This window comes from Hippopotamus amphibius, chromosome 5 (genome assembly GCF_030028045.1).
Source record: "Hippopotamus amphibius kiboko isolate mHipAmp2 chromosome 5, mHipAmp2.hap2, whole genome shotgun sequence".
Taxonomy (NCBI): domain Eukaryota; kingdom Metazoa; phylum Chordata; class Mammalia; order Artiodactyla; family Hippopotamidae; genus Hippopotamus; species Hippopotamus amphibius.
The window spans coordinates 63,499,223-63,519,823 of NC_080190.1; the positions used below are offsets into that span (position 1 = coordinate 63,499,223).

General features: G+C 34.6%; 1 protein-coding gene across 5 annotated transcripts in view; it reads left to right on the forward strand.

The window, feature by feature from the left end:
• Positions 1 to 1,841, forward strand: part of P4HA1 (prolyl 4-hydroxylase subunit alpha 1) — a 75,729-nt gene extending 73,888 nt beyond the window's left edge. For all 5 annotated transcript variants that reach the window (XM_057737133.1, XM_057737134.1, XM_057737135.1 and 2 more), the window contains one exon: positions 755 to 1,841. In XM_057737133.1, coding sequence (XP_057593116.1) covers positions 755 to 825 — 71 coding nt within the window. In that variant the 3' untranslated portion in view covers positions 826 to 1,841. The remainder of the gene's footprint in view (positions 1 to 754) is intronic.
• The last annotated feature ends 18,760 nt before the right edge of the window (positions 1,842 to 20,601 follow it).

Genomic DNA, 20,601 nt, shown 5'->3' on the forward strand with positions numbered 1-20,601 from the left:
AGATTAAGGAGTGATACCTGATCATCAGAATTTAAAAGAACTCCCCTGATGATTATAATGTTTGAGAACCACTGGACTAGAATGAAAAGAGGCTAGTGGAGGCTAAGGCAGCAGCAAAAGGTTTGGAGAGCAAAGAATATATTGAAGAGATCATAGAAGTAAAATTGACAGGGTTTGATGAATAAAAGATTGGATATACAGGTTAAGAAAGGTAACAGAGTACCAAAGAATTAATGAGTGCTAGTTTAGATATTTTACACATGTTGATGCCATTGATTGGGTTCTGTGATATAGGAGGAGGAAATTAACTCCTTTGGGGGTATATTAAAAAACAGTATCTTGGAACAAAGGAGACTTAATGAGCACATAATAGGAGAGATTAATCATAGAGTTGCTCCTTTAGAGTGGAGACTTTGTGCTCATTTTTAACATGTCTTTGTATTAGAAGTTGTATTTTGCAAACAGGTAAAACAGTGTTTATTCTGTCTGTACCTACATCTCAAGCCTTACACTGAATATTAGAAACTTTAGAAAATGCACATATACAGACTCTCACATGGATATACATATATATAAAATCTTTGTTTCCAACATTCAGTGAAATTCTTAAAAGACAGCCTAAGTAGCATCTGTCTTTGTCTGGTTTTGGTCTTGAACTTTTTTAGCCCATGTAGAAGCTTCATTATAGACCTAGCTCCTAGAAGTTAAATACTAGTTAGATAGTGGGCATTAATATATTTTTTTTCTTACACAGTATCCAATAAATGGCTCCATGAACGTGGACAGGAATTTCGAAGACCATGCACCTTGTCAGAATTGGAATGACAAACAGACTTCCCTTTTTCTCCTGTTGTACTCTAATGTGTCTGATACACACATTTCCCAGTCTTAACTTTCAAGAGTTTACAATTGACTAACACTCCGTGATTGATTCAGTCGTGAACCTCATCCCTTGTTTCATCTGCGGACAATCACTAACTTTGTGGGGTTTTTTTTTCCTTTTAAAAGTAACAGTAAATCACCACATTGTCCATAGAAAACCTTAAAGTTCAGTTGGTATCACAGAGGACAAAGCAAGGCAGGGTTAAAAATGAGGAATTTTTACATTTATATTATATTTTAAAAAACGTTTTTTGGTTGGATAAAAAATACAGTTTAAGCATCTGATTATAGTATTTCAGTACACCGCATTTGATGGGTGGTAGGCTAGAATGGTCCATGTGATTAAGGAACAGATGCCTTATAGTGTTTACCTAGTCTTAACTCTTGTCTGGATCTGCCTGAACACTAGGAATGAATTAGCCCTCTAAATTGGGTTCCATATGATATTTGCCCCTCCATATACTGTTTTAATTTGATTTTTTTTCTCCCAAGTCCTTTTTAAAGTATGCTTTGTTTTACCAATCCCCTTCTTTCATAGCTCCTCTGTGGTGAATTAAATTCAAGTAAAAAAAACCTTTTCTTTAATCAAAGTATTTTAATAGAAGGTCCTACATTAAAAGACTGGGCCTTCTTAACTGAAATGATCATGACAGTCTGTTTCTTCTTTTTGTTAAATGACTGATGATTTTGTCTGAAAAATTTTGCTGTTTTTCTTCGTGCTAATTCCTTGCCTCTTAATGCAGCTACATACAGCAGGGGATGATGATGTTGGCATTCAGATTAAATAAATATCGTGCCTTAGGAGACTGGAAAATTTAAAATGTACAAGTCCTTTCAATGATGAGGGAATTGATAAAAAAGGAGTTTTTCCTAAAAAGCCAAAATGTTTGTTTTTCAATTCTGAAATGTGTTGTGACAACAATGACCTATTTATGATCTTAAATCTTTTTTAAAAAATGCTCCCGTTTTCTGTGTGGTATTTTTCATATTTAAATATGAATGTTTGCTATAGCAAAAACAGGTTATTGCTTTAGAATTAGGACTTTGGTTAGAGTGAATGAAAGTCAAGAGGATAACTATCAAAATAAGTTACCTTCAAAGGGAGCTCTACAAACTTATTACTATGGTTATGGAGTTTTTACAGTAATTTACTTAAGACTTTCTCTTGTTCAAATGTATGGTGTGGTAGTAGAAAGCTCTGAGCCTAACGAAGTATGTTAATTGATCTTTTAACCTTTCCCTTTCTTATGGTGAATCCTAGTTCATACAAGAGCTCTTTATCCTTTATGCAGTATTTAAATAAGAAAGAATTTTGTTAATTCTCTGGGAAAGAGGGTATTACTTTACCAATTTTTTTAAAAAGTTAACTGTGAAGTTTCTTTCTCCCAACTATTCTTTGTTCCACTTACAAGTATTTTAGTAAGAAATTTTGAGAATCAAGTTCATTAATCTAGTCAGATTTTATGACCACAGATTTTTAAAAAATCTTTTTTAGATGGAAGCAACATAAATTCAAAATCGAAGAAATAAAATGGGGGTTCAGAGAATGGATACTAATCCTTAATTGCTACATGTGTTTTAGCAAGTAGAATAAAAAATATCTATTTCACAAGGAGGTAACATATTCCATAATATTACGAATTTCATTATATTCAACCCCACCACACAGGCATTTGTTAAACTCTTTAGTGTTAGGTTTTACAGAACCCTCCCAAGTTTCATAATTACCAACTATTTTTCTTTCCAAATGAAAAGGAGAAAAAAATTCCAGTATAAAACTTTGCAATCCTTTTTTTTATGGTGAACTTTAAAATACACGAGGGCTAGAGCTATCATGGAAAATGTGGAAACTGTGGTTTTCTCACCAACACTAAATGTCCATCCTTTAAGACTGGAAGTTTCATCATTCATTAACTTTAACCATGGCGTTATCACCAGTATCACCAAGTTAACTGAAATATCTACCAGAACACTCAATCAGCAGGGTAAGTAAATGGCATAACTATGTGATAACCTAGTAGGATTATTTAAAAAAATAATGAAGTGACTTTATGATTCTTCAGAAAGCTAGATGGTAAGTGCAGTAATGAAAGATGCAACTTAACCACATACTTTGGTGAATTTATAATAAAATGGTTACTACAATATAAAAGGATAGAGAAGAGTTGTAAGCAGTAAACGCACACACATATAAAAATAATACCTTATATATGTGTGTGTATATAAGATATATATTATTGCTGCTGAGAAGAATCTGAATATCCTTACAGAGTTATGTGTTGACTGGTTATATGTAAATTTCATGCCTGGTTTCTACTTAAGTGCATATAGCTGAAAAACGAACAACCCACGTGTAGGCCCTCATGAGCTAAACAATTGAATGACTAAGATGCCTGCCATTAAGAAGCTTACAGTGTAATACCAAAATAACACAACAACACATATCCAATCATGATTAAGTAACTAAATCACCTGAGAAGGAATAAACAGAATTATGAAATGGAGATGGCTAGGAGAAAGCAGAAAGAAAAATGACATCTTAGTCTGGATGGCCACCAACACAAGAACCAGTCCCTTCTCTTGGCAGCAATTATTTCACTGTGGTAAAAGTTTGTTATTTAGCAGGAGCAGCTTTGGGTAAGAATGAATTATCAACATGAAATAGATTTCATATTCCAGTTCCTAATATCCTTGGATATTATTCTGTTACACTAATGAGTTTTGCAAAAGTAACTGTAGTAGAACACTAAAGTTCTTAGCTGCCTGCTCTACCGACTTTTATTTGAGGAGTTTGAAGTTTACTTTCTGTGTGAATGTAGCTTTCAATTTAATATACATTCTGATGCAACAAGACTAAGTTGTAAAAAAAAATTAATAGGCAGTCTGTAAAAGTTTAAATAAAAGGAACCACTGAAAAGGAATGGTAGTTCTCTATATCCTGCTTTTTGAGGGCTTGTTGAATTCCCGTTGAAGCACTATTCTGTTGAAATTAATTGTACAAAACACGATAATCACACATAAAATGAGCTCTAAAATATGAAAAAAAATCCTTGATTTGTCATTTGGTTCTAATTCCTGACAAGTTTATAATACAAATCTGATTTAGGCTAAGCACTTTAAAAGATTCAGAATAGAATATTTTAAAGCGAACACGTAGAGTGATGTACACTCTTAAATTTCATGGCTTTTTAGGGAGATGAATTATATCTTTAGTTAACTTCTTATAGAAAAGGCATTCACTTATTTAAGTCTACAAGGAGCCAAAATTATTGTTTTAATATCTACCTTAAAGTCATAAATGTAATTAAGCTCCACTGCAATGTAGGTTTTATATGGGTTTGGATATATCTTGTTGTGTATAATAACCTTGTAGTTGTTAACTCTTAGAAGATGAAACAAATTCACCTATAAAGTAAGTTATGTTCTGTTTTTACTTTACATTTAAAAGGCAAAAAAGTTAAGGCTCTGTAACATGAAACACCTTTCAGATTTTTATCATGAGATGGAAAAAAGTCCTTATTAATAATAATAACATTCCCTTTTTACTTCTGCAACTATAGGAAGACAGTCTCTGGAAAGTTCAAGTAAGGTAATAATTAAAAGTGCTCTGAAACAGTACTACTTAGAGTGTGGCTTTCGAAAGAGTTGCTTATTCTTCCACAATGAAATAAGGAGATTACATCAAAATGTAAACACAGTACATCACTAACTACATGGTTTGGTTCAATTGACTTTTTTTCATAGCAAGATTTTCAAGATGAAAGCAGTGTGTTATTTACATTGTGGAACAAGCTTCTTATATTTCAGTGAGAACCAGCTTTAAATAGCATTGCTCTAGAACAGTATAAATTCTGTTTGATTCTATATTTTTAACAGCACTAAAGAGTTTCATGTGGTTTGGATCTTGGTGGGGTAGTGGGAGCAGACTTTTTATGTCAGCATGATGGGAAAAACAATTTAGAATAATTAATTAGCTTAGCATATAATAAGTATATCAAGGAATCAACATGCTCACATTTAGCATTCTGTCCTTAGGGTGATAGATTTGGATCAACATTTCCTCTAGTTCTAAGACCGCTTAAACTTAATGTGACTTGTTCTTATTGGTATAAGACACATTTAAGAACATCAGTTCTAGAGGAAGCTAGTGGACTAGGAAGCTCCAGACCCTTGGTCCCTCATGGAAACATGAAAGAAACAAGTAGAGCCTGGGTAAGATAACTTGATAGAGGTCTGGAAAACAGCCAAAGGTTTACATTAATCAGGTGAATGCCCAGTCAAGAAAAATCCATGGGAAGTTTCATGATGTGTTTATTTAACCTTGCCCCATCTCAACCTGGTACAGCACAGGTGGGAAGAAATAGCTGCCCATTCCCAATTCCCTCTTTTGAACCAGAAAGAGCAGCACAGATCTTGTTTGTAACCTTTTCATCTGTTTGGAAGCTTCCTGAAGGACTGGTCTTTTTTACTTAACTCAGAGCTCAGACAGAGAAAAGGGCATAGCTGGGAAAAGCTCTGGGAAGCATCAGACACTGCTTGTTAAAGCTGCAGGGGGACAATAGACCTGCGGTAGCATGATGCAAGAGATTACAGGTAGTGGAATACAATAGAAAGCCCTGAAAAGGGGCTGAGATGAGACTTCTAGGGGAAAATAACACTTTACAAAGCAGCCATGGGGACTTCCTAGGTGGTGCAGTGGTTAAGGATCTGCCTGGCAATGCAGGGGACACGGGTTTGATCCCTGCTCCAGGAAGATGCCACATGCCAAAGAGCAACTAAGCCTGTGTGCCCCAACTACTGAAGCCTGCGCACCTAGAGCCTGTGCTCTGTAACAAGAGAAGCCTGAGCACTGCAACAAAGAGTAGCCCCCTCTCCCCATGACTAGAGAAAGCCTGCATGCAGCAACAAAGACCCAACACAGCCAATAAATAAATTAAAAAAAAAAAAAAAAAAAAGCAGCCATGTATATGGGGAGATGGAGAGAAGCATTAAGAAAGGTCCAGGCAAGATGCATGCCAAGAAAAGACTTTAAACCACCACCCCGTGCTGATCCCAAGGATTAAAACATGCTCTACTAATTACTGAAGTTCTGCCTCAGCATGGAGCCAGTCTGCAGAGACTGGGGGAGGCTATTTTTTTCAAGTATCTAATTTTCAACACCCCTCCCCCCCAATCACAAAGCATACATATAAACAGGAAAATATCTGTCCCATTAAGAGGGAGAAAATTAAGTGGAAGAAACCATCCCTGAAGAAACACAGACACTGGATGTATTAAACTAACTGTTTAAAACACCTGTTTTGAATAGGCCCAAAGAGCTGAAGAACAACATGGACAAAGAACTAAAAAGTCAAAATGATATATGAACAAAACGAGAATATCAATGAAAGGATAAAAATTATGAAAATTAAAAGAACCAAACAATAACTCTAGAGCTGAAAAATACAGTAACTGAATTGAAAAATTCACAACAGGGGTTTAAAAACAGGTTCAAATAGGCAGAGGAATAAATCAGCAAACTTGAAGACAGGTCATTTCAAATTATCAAGTCAGGATCAGAAAGAATGAAGAAAAGTGAACAGAGCCAAGGGGACTTCTATGACACCATCAAACAGCCCAGTATATATATTATGTGAATCCCTGAGGAAGAAAGAAAATTTCAGAGATCATTTGAAAAAATAATGGTCAATAATTTCCCAAATTTGTAGTCATGGATTGATAAATTCCAGAAGCTTAAAGAATTCCAAGTAGGATAAACTCAGAGAATGACCCTGAGACATAATCAAATTCTTGAAAGACAAAGTAAGCATCTGGAAAGCAGCAAGAGAATATTGACTTGTCATGTATAAGGAATCCTGAATAAGATAGATTATCAGTGGATTTCTTAGCAGAAACCTAGGAGGTCAGAAATTAGTGGGATGTATTTAAAGTGTTGAAAGAAAAAAAGTCAGTCAAGAATTATTAGCAAGGTAGCAGGATACAAGATTAACATACAGAAATCAGTTTGCATTTCTTTACACCAACAATGAAATAACAGAAAGGGAATGTAAAAAAAAACAGTACCTTTTAAAATTGCATTCCCCCCTACCCCCCCCCCCCAAATAAAATACTTAGGAATAAAACTGACCAAGGAGGTGAAAGACTTACATACTAAGAACTGTAAAATGTTAACAAAGGAATCTGAAGATGATTCAAGGAAATGGAAAGATATCTCATGCTATTGGATTGGAAGAATATTGTTAAAATGGCCATACTACCCAAAGCAAGCTACAGATTTAATGAGATGCCTATCAAATTACCCATGAACTTTTTCACAGAACTAGAACAAATAATCCTAAAATTCATATAAGCTAAAAAAGACCCAGAATCACAAAAGCAATCCTGAAGAAAAAGAACAAAGCAGGAGGCATAACCCTCCCAGGCTTTAGACAGTACTACAAATCTACAGTAATCAAAATAGTGTGGTATTGGCACAAAACAGACATACAGATGAATGGAACAGAACAGAAATAAACCCACACACCTATGGTCAATTAATCTTTAACAAAGGAGGCAAGAATATACAATGGGAAAAAGACAGTCTCTTCAGCAAGTGGTGCTGGGAAAGTTGGACAGCCACATGTAAATCAATAAAGTCAGAACACACTCTCTCACCATACACAAAAACTCAAAATGGCTTAAAAACTTAAACATAAGACATGACACCATAAAACTCCTGGAAGAGACCATAACCAAAATGTTGTCTGACATAAATTGTACCAATGTTTTCTTAGGTCAGTCTCCCAAGGCAATAGAAATAAAAATAAGCAAATGGGACTTAATCAAACTTATAAGTTTTGCACAGCAAAGGAAACCATAAACAAAATGAAAAGACAACATACAGAATGGGAGAAAATAATTTGTAAATGATACGACCAACAAGGGCTTAATTTCCAAAATATACTAACAGCTCATACAATTCAATAGCAAAAAAACAAAAAACCAAATAATCCTATCCAAAAATGAGCAGAAGACCTAAATAAATAGACATTTCTCCAAAGAAGACAAAGATGGCCAATAGGCACATGAAAAGATGCTCAATGTCACTAATTTTTAGAGAAATGCAAATCAAAACTACTATAAAGTACCACTTCATGATGCCTTAGAGGACTGGGATGGGGAGGGTGGGGGGGGAGTCGAGGGAGGGAGGGAATATGGGGTTATGTGTATAAATACAGATGATTGAACTTGGTGTACCTCAAAAAAAATAATAAATGAAAAAAAAAAATAAACTACCACTTCACACCTGTCAGAATGGCCATCATTAAAAAGTCTACAAATAACAAATGCTGGAGAGGTGCAAAGAAAAGGGAACCCTCCTACACTGGTGTTGGGAATGTAAGTTGGTGTAGCCACTGGAGGTTCCTCAGAAAACTAAAAATAGAATTACCATATGATCCAGCAATCCCATTTCTGGGCATATACCTGGATAAAACTCTAATTCAAAAAGATACATGCACCCCTATGTTCATAGCAGCACTATTCACAGTAGCCAAGACATGGAAACAACCTAAATATCCATCAACAGATGAATGGATAAGGAAGATGTGCTACATATATACAGTGGAATAGTACGCAGCTATCAAAAAAGAATGAAATAATGCCATTTGCAGCAACATGGATGCAACTAGAGATTGTCATACTAAGTGAAGTAAGTCAAAAAGAGAAAGAAAAATACCATATGATATCACTTATATGTGGAATCTAAAATATGACACAAATGAACATATCTATGAAACAGAAACACAATCACACACATTGAGAACAGACTGGTGGTTGCCAAGGGGGAGAGGGTTGTAGGATGGATGAAGTGGAAGATGGGAGTTAGCACATGTAGGCTTTTATATATGGAATGGATAAGCAACAAGGTCCTAGTACTGTATAGCACACAGAACTATGTTCAATATCCTATGACAAACCATAATGGAAAACAATATGAAGAAAAGAATGTATATATTGTATAACAATCACTTTACTGTACAGCAGTAATTTACACAACATTGTTAATCAACTATACTTAAATAAATAAAATATGGAATCAAAAGGGTCCCTAAATAGCCAAAATAATCTTGAAAAAGAGTGACCATAGAGGTCTCACACTTCCCGATTTCAAAACTTACTACAAAGCTACAGTAATCAAAATAGTGATATTGTCATAAAGACAGACAACTGGAATAGAATGGAGAGCCTAGAAATAAATCTTAACAAAATACAACCCAATTTTTAAAAAAGGATCAAGGACTTGAATAGACATTTCTCCAAAGAGGAAATACAAATGTCTAATCAATATACAAAAAGATGCTCAACATCACTAATCACTAGGGAAATGCAACTCAAAACCGCAATGAGATACACTCTTACACTCTTTAAGATGACTATTATCACAAAAATAGAAAATAACAAGTGTTGGTGAGGCTGTGAAGAAATTGGAATCTTCACACATTGCTGGTGGGAATGTAAAATAGTTCAGCCACTATATATCTGGGTATATATACAAAAGTAATGAAAGCAGAGACTCAAAGAGATATTTATTTGTACACTCATTTTAATAGCAGTATTCACAATAGCCAAAAGGTGGAAGCAACCCAAGTGTCCATCAACAGAAAGTTAGATAAAAGATAAAAAGGAGGACAATTTTTAAAATAAAAAAGAAATTAATAAAATAATTCAAAAGAATATAACACTGAAAATAAGCAAAGAAGATCTAACAGATAATGGCAATCCCTAAATAAAAAACAAAACCAAGTAAAGAGAATCATGCTTAAAAATTGTATTTCAAAAAAAATTTTCTGTAGCATGCCTGACCTTGAGCTTTTGATTGCTGAGACATCCATTTCAAAGGCATCCATCTTGAATAAATATATTGCCAGCTATATGTGACACAGCTACAATCTAAACAACTAGGTAAGGAATCAGGCTGCCCCACCCATGAAGTTTCTCTTTTGTAATAGAAAGCCCTGTGTCCTAGATAAATGACCACTTGCGCATACCCGCTTTTCCCTTCCCATGCCCTATTACCGCTTTTATACTTGAAATTTGCCAATAAAGAGTGAACCCATAAAATCTCAGGCACCCCACCCTTGGAACTTAATAAAGGCAGACCCCCATGTTGGTGCTTCCTCCCTCCCACTCTACCAGTGACCAATTTGTGGCCCTTGGTAGTATTGTGTGCCCTCTAGGATCTTTGAGTAATCTTGTTCCTCAAAGTTCCCTGATGGTTTTTGCTGAGGTTCTCCCTGCAATCATAGTAAGAACCATAAGGGCTGGTCCTGCCACAACATTGGCTCCAGTCCAGGAAATGTCTATGGGGGCTCCCACAAGTAATAGGGACCCAGGGGAGTGTCTCAGGCATTCCTGCCCAATAGTATCACTATCAGTAGCCTGGGACAGACAACACTTTCTTTAAAATGTTTAGGATTTCCCTGCTGGCACAGTGGTTAAGAATCTGCCTGCCAGTGCAGGGGACACAGGTTCAATCCCTGCTCTGGGAAGATCCCACATGCCATGGTGCAACTAAGCCTGTGCACCACAACTACTGAGCCTGTGCTCTAGAGCCCACAAGCCACAGCTACCAAGTCCATGCACCGCAACTACTGAAGCCCGCAGGCCTAGAGCCCTGTGCTCTGCAAAAAGAGAAGCCACCGCACTGAGAAGCCCACACACTGCAAGGAAGAGTAGCCCCCACTTGCCACAACTAGAGAAAGCCCGCACACAGCAACAAAGACCCAACACAGCCAAAAATAAATAAAATAATAAATCTTAAAAAAATAAAAATTAAAAAATAAAAATGTTTAAAACTATATATTGAAAGAGCACATTGTGTACCAGAGAATAACAAGTCAGAATGACCAATATCAATACATACTTGTAAAATTACCAGATTTTAAAGAGGGAAAGAAATTCCTTTGAACGTTTTGGTAAAAAGACCACACTACTTATAAGGGAGAGAGAATTAGATCATTATTAGATGTTGACAGCAACAATTTATCCCAGAAGAATATGGATATAAAATATATTTAAGATAGTCAAGGAAAGAAAATGTGAATGAAAGGTTTATCCAGCATAACTAACCTTTAAGTATGAAGAGCACAGACAAATCTATCAATATTCAGGAACTCAGAAAATATTGTTTCTATGATACCTTCCCAAGAAATCTAGAGAATGAACTTCTGACACCAGAATGGAAATGATGAAATAGATATGAAAGATGATGAAAATACTAATTATCAAACCCATAGGATACAGCAGCGGCTACAGAAAAATATTTAACTTTTAACATTTATGGTATAAAACCAAAAAAGATTTAAAATTAGTGTATTTATGGTGAAGCTACTATGGAAAACAGTATGGAAATTCTTCAAAATACTAAAAATAGAACTAGCTTATGACCCAGCAATTCTACATTTGGCTATTTATCTGCAGGAAATGAAAACACTAACTTGAAAAGGTATATGCACCCCCATGTTCTTTGCAGCACCAAACATGGAAGCAACCTAAGCGTCCATCAATGGATGAATGGATGAAGAAAATGTGATACATACACACACAGTGGAATATTAATCATCCATAAAAAAGAAGTAAATCTTGCCATTTGTGACACCACAGATGGACCTTAAGGATACTTTGCCAAGTGAAATAAGTCAGATAGAGAAAGATAACTACTATGTGAATCTACTACTAGATTCCACTACTACACGTGGAATTGAAAAAGACAAAACAATTAAACTCAAAGAGAACAGAGTTAGTGGTTTCCAAAAGTGAGGGGTGGGGGGCAAAATGGGTGAAGGTGGTTAAGAAGTACAAACTTCCAGTTATAAAATAAATAAATCACAAGGGGAAAATGTAGCTATGTGTGGTGATGCTGGATATTAATGATTTATTGTGGTGATCATTTTGCGATAGATATAAGTATTGAATCATTATGTTTTTCACTTGAAACTAATATAATGTTATGTGAATTATATCTCAAAAAAAAAATTATCAGTCCCCAAATGTCAGTAGTGCCATGGTTGAGAAACCCTGATCTCAGCCATTTGGTCAAGAACAGCTGAAAGAAATGTGCTGATTGTGATGAAGTGGTTGTTTGAAGAACTTGTCTTTAAAATCTTCAGGTTGTATTACAGTTGAGCCTGATAGCTATATTCATCCAATATCATGTTCTTCATCCTATCCTTTTTTCTTGGAATGTTAAAGGGCATTATAAATACAAAGAAAGTAATAATAAAATAAATGTATTCAATTAGAAAAGTAGAGAAAACCTTTAATAAGGATGATGGAAATAATTAGATGCAAGATTACCACACTAAATGTCTACTTTAGAAAGAAGAAAGGTGCAAAATAAGTCTGGTTTTGACCTTAAGAAGTTGGAAAAGCTATACAATGGGGACTATTACTCAGCAATAAAAAGAAATGAAGTAGTGATAGATGCTACGAGATGGATGAACCCTAAAAATGTACTAAGCAAAAGAAATTAATCACCAAGGACTGTATATTGTATAATTCTGTATACATATAATGTCCAGGACAGTCAGATCTAAAAAAGAAAGCAAATTAGTGGTTGCTTGGGGATGGGGGAGTTGGGGAGTGATGGCACTAAATTTTGGGGGTTAATGAAAGTGTTTTCAAGTTGACTGTGGTGAAGAATACACAATTGTTTGAATATACTAAAAACCATAAAATAGCACAGTCTAAGTTGTTGACTTGTAGGGTATGTGAATTCTGTTTCAATAAACGTGGGGTTTTTTTAAGACTAGAAAGGAAGAACAAATTAAACCAAAAGTAAGCAGAAGAAAACAAAGTTAAGAGCAGAAATAAATGAAAATAGATAAACCATAGAGAAATTCAGTGAAACCAAAAGCTATTTTCCTGAATACATTGATAAAAATTGATAAATCTTTAGCTAGACTGATAAAGAGCCAAGAGAAAGAAACAAACTACGAATATCAGAAATCAAAAAAGGGACATTACTACAGACAGCTTTCACAAGCATTAAAAGGATAATGGAATATTATGAACATCTTTATATCAATAAATTAGACAATTTATATGAAATTGACAAATTTCTTGAAAGAAACAAATTAACAAAATTTACTCAAGAAGAAACAGTCTGGATAGCCCCATATCAAATAAAGAAATTGAATTAATAAATAAAAATATTACCACATTATCCCAAGAATGTAAAGATGGTTCAATATTTTAAAAATCTGATGACTAAAAAGCATATGAAAAGATGCTCAATAATCGCTAATTATTAGAGAAATGCATATCAAAACTATAATGAAGTATCACCTCACCCAAGTCAGAATGGCCATCATCAAAAAATCTACAAACAATAAATGCTGGAGAGGGTGTGGAGAAAAGGAAACCCTTCTACACTGTTGTCGGGAATGTAAATTGGTACAATCACTATGGAGAACAGTATGGAGCTTCCTTACAAAAACTAAAACTAGAACTACCATATGATCCAGCAATCCCTCTCCTGGGCATATACCTGGAGAACACCATAATTTGAAGAGATATATGCACCCCAATGTTCATTGCAGCACTATTTTCAATAGCCAAGACATGGAAACAACCTAAATGTACATTGACAGAGGAATGGATAAAGAAGATGTGGTACATATATACAATGGAATATTACTCAGCCATGGAAAAGAATGAAATAATGCCATTTGCAGCAACATTGATGGACCTAGAGATTATCATACTAAGTGAAGTAAGTCAGACAGAGAAAGACAAATATCATATGATATCACTTATATTTGGAATCTAAACAAATGATACAAATGAACTTATTTACAAGTACAAAACAGAAATAGACTCACAAACATAGAAAAGAAACATGGTTACCAAAGGTGATGGTGGGGGTGGGGGGAGAGATAAATTAGGAATTTGGGATTAACATATACACACTACTATATATAAAATAGATAACCAACAAGGACCTACTGTATAGCGCAGGGAACTATACTCAATATCTTCTAATAACCTATAATGGAAAAGAATCTGGAAAAAGATTGTGTTGTGTGTGTGTATGTGTGTGTGAGAGAGAGAGAGAATCAGTTTGCTGTATACTAACACAACATTGTAAATTAACTATACTTCAACTTTTAAAAATTTATCAAGAAAGTAAAAAAGACAAATGTCATATGATATCACTCATGTGGAATCTAAATTTTAAAAATGATATAAATGAATTGATTTACAAAACAGAAACAGACTCACAGATTTCAAAAACATACTTATGGTTACCAAAGAGGAAATGTGGGGGGAAGGGATAAATTAGGAGCTTGGGATGAACATACACACACCACACTGTATATAAAATAAACAAACAACATGGACCTACTGTATAGCACAAGGAACTCTACTATTTTTTAATAACCTATATGGGAAAAGAAGCTAAAAAAGAATGAATATTTGTATATGTATAACTTATTCACTTTGCTATACACCTGAAACTAACACAACATTGTAAATCAACTATACCCAATAAAATTAAAAAATAAAATCTATTAACTGAATCCACAGCCTTAATAAATGTAATATTAACTGTTGGGGAAGGTGTTTTTTAAAAAAAAAACAACTTGGAAACTAGAAGTAGATGGGAACATCCTTAATCTGATTAGGGGTATCTACTATAAACTTCCAGTAAATATCACACTTGATTGTGAAACTTGCTTTTAAGAATTCCAATTAACACCAGAAGTAAAGTCAAATGCTTGCTAGTACTTCTTCCATTCAAAATGGTGTCAAGGTCCTGCTAATTAGAACAAGAAAAAGAAAAGAGGTATGTGGTAGATAGTTTAGAAAGACTCACTCTATGTACTCCAATTCTTATTTTGCTATACTAAATAGATTGAAAGCTACAATATTTTCGACTTCCTGTCTGTAGGAATCCATTTAGGTTTTACCACACAAACATGCTTGAGAGCAATGTATGGCAGCATCTGCACAGCAGCATCTGCACATGCTAAAACTGAAACTTTTTGCAAGCCTCAAGGTGGTGGCAACTAGTTTTTCTGGGCCTTCTATGGCAGAGTTTCAGCATCTATTCATAAATATTGAGTGGCAACATTTTTCTTTGCTGTGTAGCATCCAAGCTCAGCATCTCTTACCTTTAGTGACCTAACTCATATCATTTTAAATAATCTACTTTTTGCTTAAATTAGACACAGTGCTATGTCATAAGCAGCTACAAGTCTTGCCAAGGAAAGAAATTATGATTAAATAGGAGAAAAATTAATTTCTCATTATTTGCGGACTCTATGATGGAATACAGAGGAAAATCTGAGAAACATGCTATATACGAACAACTGTAATACCAGGTTAAAATGGTATTATGAAAGTAGAGATAAAGTGCTACTTATGTTCAAAAGGGAAATTTAATTTCTAGCTTTGAGAGCCCAGTGGTGGTGGAATAATGCTTAAGAGGTGGCATGCACATGGTTATGGTGTATAATCTTTTTTTTTTTAAGAACTTTTATTGAGATATAGTTAACATACAATAAACTGCGTATATTTAGAGTGTACAATTTGGTATCCCAATCTCCCAATTCATTCCTCCCCAACCCTCCCCGCTTTTCCCACTTGGTTATCCATGTGTTTGTTCTCTACATCTGTGTCTCTATTTCTGCCTTGCAAACTGGTTGATTTGTACCATTTTTCTATAGTCTGCATATATGTGTTAATATATGATATTTGCTTATCTCTTTCTGACTCACTTCACTCTGTATGACAGTCTCTAGGACCACCCATGTTTCTACAAATGTCCCAGTTTCATTGCTTTTTACAGCTGAGTAATATTCCATTGTGTATATGCACCACATCTGCTTTATCCGTTCCTCTGCTGGTGTATAATCTTTCAAAATGATGATGAATTCAGTTGACTAGCATTTTGATGCAGACATTTATATCAATATTTATAAGGGATATTTGCCTATAGTTTTCTGTTCTTGTATCACTGTCTCCCATTAATATCAGGGTGATATTGGACTCTTAAAATGAGTTAAAAGTGTTCCTTCCTCTTCAATTTTTTGGGAAGAATTTGAGAAGGATTGATGCTAGTTCTTTTTTATATGTTTTACAGAATTCAACAGTGAAGCATCTGGTCCAGGCCTTTTCTTTTGGGGGAGGGTTTTCATTATAGATTCAATCCCAAACTAGTCATAGGTCTATTCAGATTTTTCATTTCTTTATTATCCAGTCTTCTCGATTGTGCATTTTTAGGAATTTGTCCCTTTCATCTAGGTTATCCAATTATTGGTGTACAATTGTTCATAGTACTCTGACAACCCTTTCTATTTCTGTAAAAATGGAAGTAATGTCCCCACTTTCATTTCTGATTTAGTAGTTGAATCCTGTCTTTTTTCTTAGTCATTACAGCTAAAGATTTATCAATTTTGTTGTTCAAGTGAAATTTATTCTTGAAATGCAAGAATGATAAAATGTATGAAATATTAATATACCACATTAATAAAATGGAGGAAAAACCCACATGATAATTTCAAATGTTATAGAAAATCCATTTGACAAATTTTAACACCCTTTCATGGTAAAAACTCTTAAACTAGGAATAAGAGGAAACTTTCTCAACATGATTTTAAAAAACCCCACAGTTAACATCATACTCAAAGGTGAAAGATTGAAGACCAAGATAATTTTACCACTTCTATTCACCATAGTATTGGAAGTCCTGGCCAGAGCAATTCAGCAAGGACAAGCAACAAACGGTGTTCAAATTGGAAGAGAAGAAGTTAAATTATCTCTGTTCACATGTGACATGACCTTATATATAGAAAATCCCAAGTATTACACAAAAAAACCCCAGTAGAACCAATAAATGGATTAAGCAAAGTTGCAGAATATAAAATCAATTAAAAAATAGTTGCAATCATGTACAATAACAGACAATTGAAAAAGGAAAATAAGAAAAAATCCATTTCCAAAAGCATCAAAGAGAATAAAATACTTAGGAATAAATTTACCCAAGGACGTAAAAGACTGTCAACTGAAAATTATAAAACATTGCTAAAAGAAATTAAAGACATAAATAAATGGAAAGACATCCTTTAATCATGGCCTGGAAGACTTAATATTGTTGAAATGATAATATTATATAAAGTGACATATAGATTCAATGCAATTTCTACTAAAACTCCAAAAATATTTTTTTGGAGAAATACAAAAAATCCATTCTAAAATTCATGTGGAATTTTAAGGGGCCCCAAATAGCCAAAATAATTTTTTAAAAGAGCAAAACTAGAGGACTCATACTTCCTAATTTCAAAGTTTACTACAAAGCTGAAGTAATCAAAATATTGTGATATTGGCTTAAGGAAAGAAATATAGACTAGAATAAAGAGACCAGAATAAAGAGCCCACAATAAACACCCTCATATACAGTCCAATGATCTTGGCAAAGGTGCTAAAGCCATTGAGTGGTAGAAAGGACCCTCTTTTCAACAAATGGTCCTGGAAAAACTGGGTATCTACATGCAAAAGAATGAAATTAAAGCAGAATGGATCAAAGATCTAAATGTAACAGCCAAAACTATAAAACTATTGTTGAAAACATAGAGGAATATCTTCATGACATTGAATGTGGCAATGCTTTCTTGGATATGACACAGAAAGCACAGGCAAGAAAAGAAAAACATAGATCAATTGGACACTACCAAAATTAAAACTTTTGTGCAAAATTTAAAACTATCAAGGGAATGAAAAAGCAATTCATAGAATAGGATAAAGTATTTGCAAATCCTATAAGAAACTAATATCCAGAATACACAAAGAACACCTAAAACTCAACAACAACAACCACTGCAATTAAAAACTGGGCAAAGTAGTGTTCCCAGCTGTACAGGATACAGTCAATGAGGCCCATTTATCTTTTACCTCACCCAGAGTACTGAGTCATAAGCTGCATCACTTGTAAAAAATACAAACACATGGAGGCTAAACAATCCACTACTAAATAACCAAGAGATCACTGAAGAAATCAAAGAGGAAATCAAAAAATACCTAGAGACAAATGACAATGAAAACACAATAATCCAAAACCTATGGGATGCAGCAAAAGCAGTTCTAAGAGGGAAGTTTATAGCAATACAATCCTACCTCAAGAAACAAGAAAAATTCCAAATAAACAATCTAACTTTACACCTAAAGAAACCAGAGAAAGAAGAACAAAACCCAAAATTAGTAGGAGAGAAATCATATAGATAAGAGCAAAAAGAAACAAAGAAAACAATAGCAAAAATCAATAAAACTAAAAGCAGTTTCTTTGAGATGATAAACAAAATTGATAAACCTTTAGCAAGACCCATCAAGAGAGGGGACTCAAATCAATAAAATTATAAGTGACACAGGAGAAGTTACAATGGACACCACAGAAATAAAAAGCATCATAAGAGACTACTACAAGCATTGATATGCCAATAACATGGACGATGTGGATGAAATGGACAGATTCTTAGAAAGGTATAAACTTCCAAGACTGAATCTGGGAAGAAATAGAAAATAGGAACAGACCAATCACAAATAATGAAATTGACACAGGGTTGGGGGGGTGGGGGGTGAAGGGGAAGCTGGGACAAAATGAGAGAGTAGCACAGACATATATATACTACCAATTGTAAAATAGCCAGTGGGAAGTTGCTGTATAACAAAGGGAGATCAACTTGATGATGGGTGATGCCTTAGAGGGCTGGGACAGGGAGGGTAGCAGGGAGTCGTGGGAGGGAGGGGATATGGGGATATGTGTATAAATACAGCTGATTGACTTCAGTGTATCTCATAAGCTGGTAAAAGAGTGTAAAGCAATTATATTCCAATAAAGAGCTTAAAAAAAATCTTCCAATAAACAAAAGTCCAGGAACAGATGGCTTCACAGATGCAAACATTTAGAGAAGAGCTAACACCCATACTTCTCAAACTCTTCCAAAAAATTGAAGAGGGAGGAACACTCCCAAACTCACTTTATGAGGCCACCATCACCCTGATACTAAAACCAGACAAAAATACTACAAAAAAAACTACAGACCAATATCACTGATGAATTTAGATGCAAAAGTCCTCAACAAAATACTAGCAAACAGAATCCAACAACACATTCAAAGGATTATACACCATGATCAAGTGGGGTTTATCCCTGGAATGCAAGGATTCTTCAATATATGCAAATCAATCAAGGTGATATACCGTATTCACAAACTGAAGGATAAAAACCACACGATCATCTCAATAGATGCAGAAAAAGCTTTTGACAAAATTCAACACCCATTTATGATACAAACTCTCCAGAATGTGGGCATAGAGGAAACCTACCTCAACATAATAAAGGCCATATATGACAAACTCACAGCAAACACCATTCTCAATGGTGAAAAACTGAAAGCATTCCCTCTAAGATCCAGAACAAGACAACGATGTCCACTCTCACCACTACTATTCAACATAGTTTTGGAAGTGCTTGCCACAGCAATCAGAGAAGGAAAAGAAATAAAAGGAATCGAAATTGGAAAAGAAGAAGTAAAACTGTCACTGTTTGCAGATGACATGATACTATAAATAGAAAATCCTAAAGATGCCACCAGAAAACTCCTTGAGCTAATCAATGAATTTGGTAAAGTTGCAGGATACAAAATTAACACACAGAAATCTCTTGCATTTCTATACACCAACAATGAAAGACCAGAAAGAGAAATCAAGGCAATAATCCCATTTACCATTGCAACAAAAAGAATAAAATATCTAGGAATAAGCCTAACTAAGGAGGTAAGAGACCTGTACTCAGAAAAGTATAAGACACTAATGAAAGAAATCAAAGACAACACAAACAGATGGAGAAATAATCCACGTTTTTGGATTGGAAGAATCAACATTGTGAAAATGACTGTACTACCCAAAGCAATCTACAAATTCAGTGTAATCCCTATCAAATTACCAATGGCACTTTTCACAGAACTAGAACAAAAAATCCTAAAATTTGTATGGAGACAAAAAAGACCCCAAATAGCCAAAGCAATCTTGAGGGAAAAAAATGGACCTGGAGAAATCAAACTCTCTGACTTCAGACTATACCACAAAGCTACAGGAATCAAGACAATATGGTACTGGCACAAAAACAGAAATATAGATCAATGGAACAGGATGGAAAGCCCAGAGATAAACTATGGTCAACTAATCTATGACAAAGGAGGCAAGGATATACAATGGAGAAAAGGCAGCCTCTTCAATAAGTGGTGCTGGGAAAACTGGACAGCTACATGTAAAAGAATAAAATGAGAACACTCTCTAACACTATACACAAAAATAAACTCAAGTGGATTAAAGATCTAAATGTAAGGCCAGACACTATAAAACTCCTAGAGGAAAATATAGGAAGAATACTCTGACATAAATCACAGCAAGATCTTTTTGACCCACCTCCTAGAGTAATGGAAATAAAAACAAAAATAAATAAGTGGAACCTAATGAGACTTCAAAGCTTTTGCACAGCAAAGGAAACTATAAGCAAGATGAAAAGACAACCCTCAAAATGGGAGAAAATATTTGCAAACGAATCAACAGACAAAGGATTAATCTCCAAAATATATAGACAGTTCATCCAGCTCAATATCAAAAAACCAAACAACCCAATCAAAAAATGGGCAGAAGACCTAAATAGGCCTTCCTCCA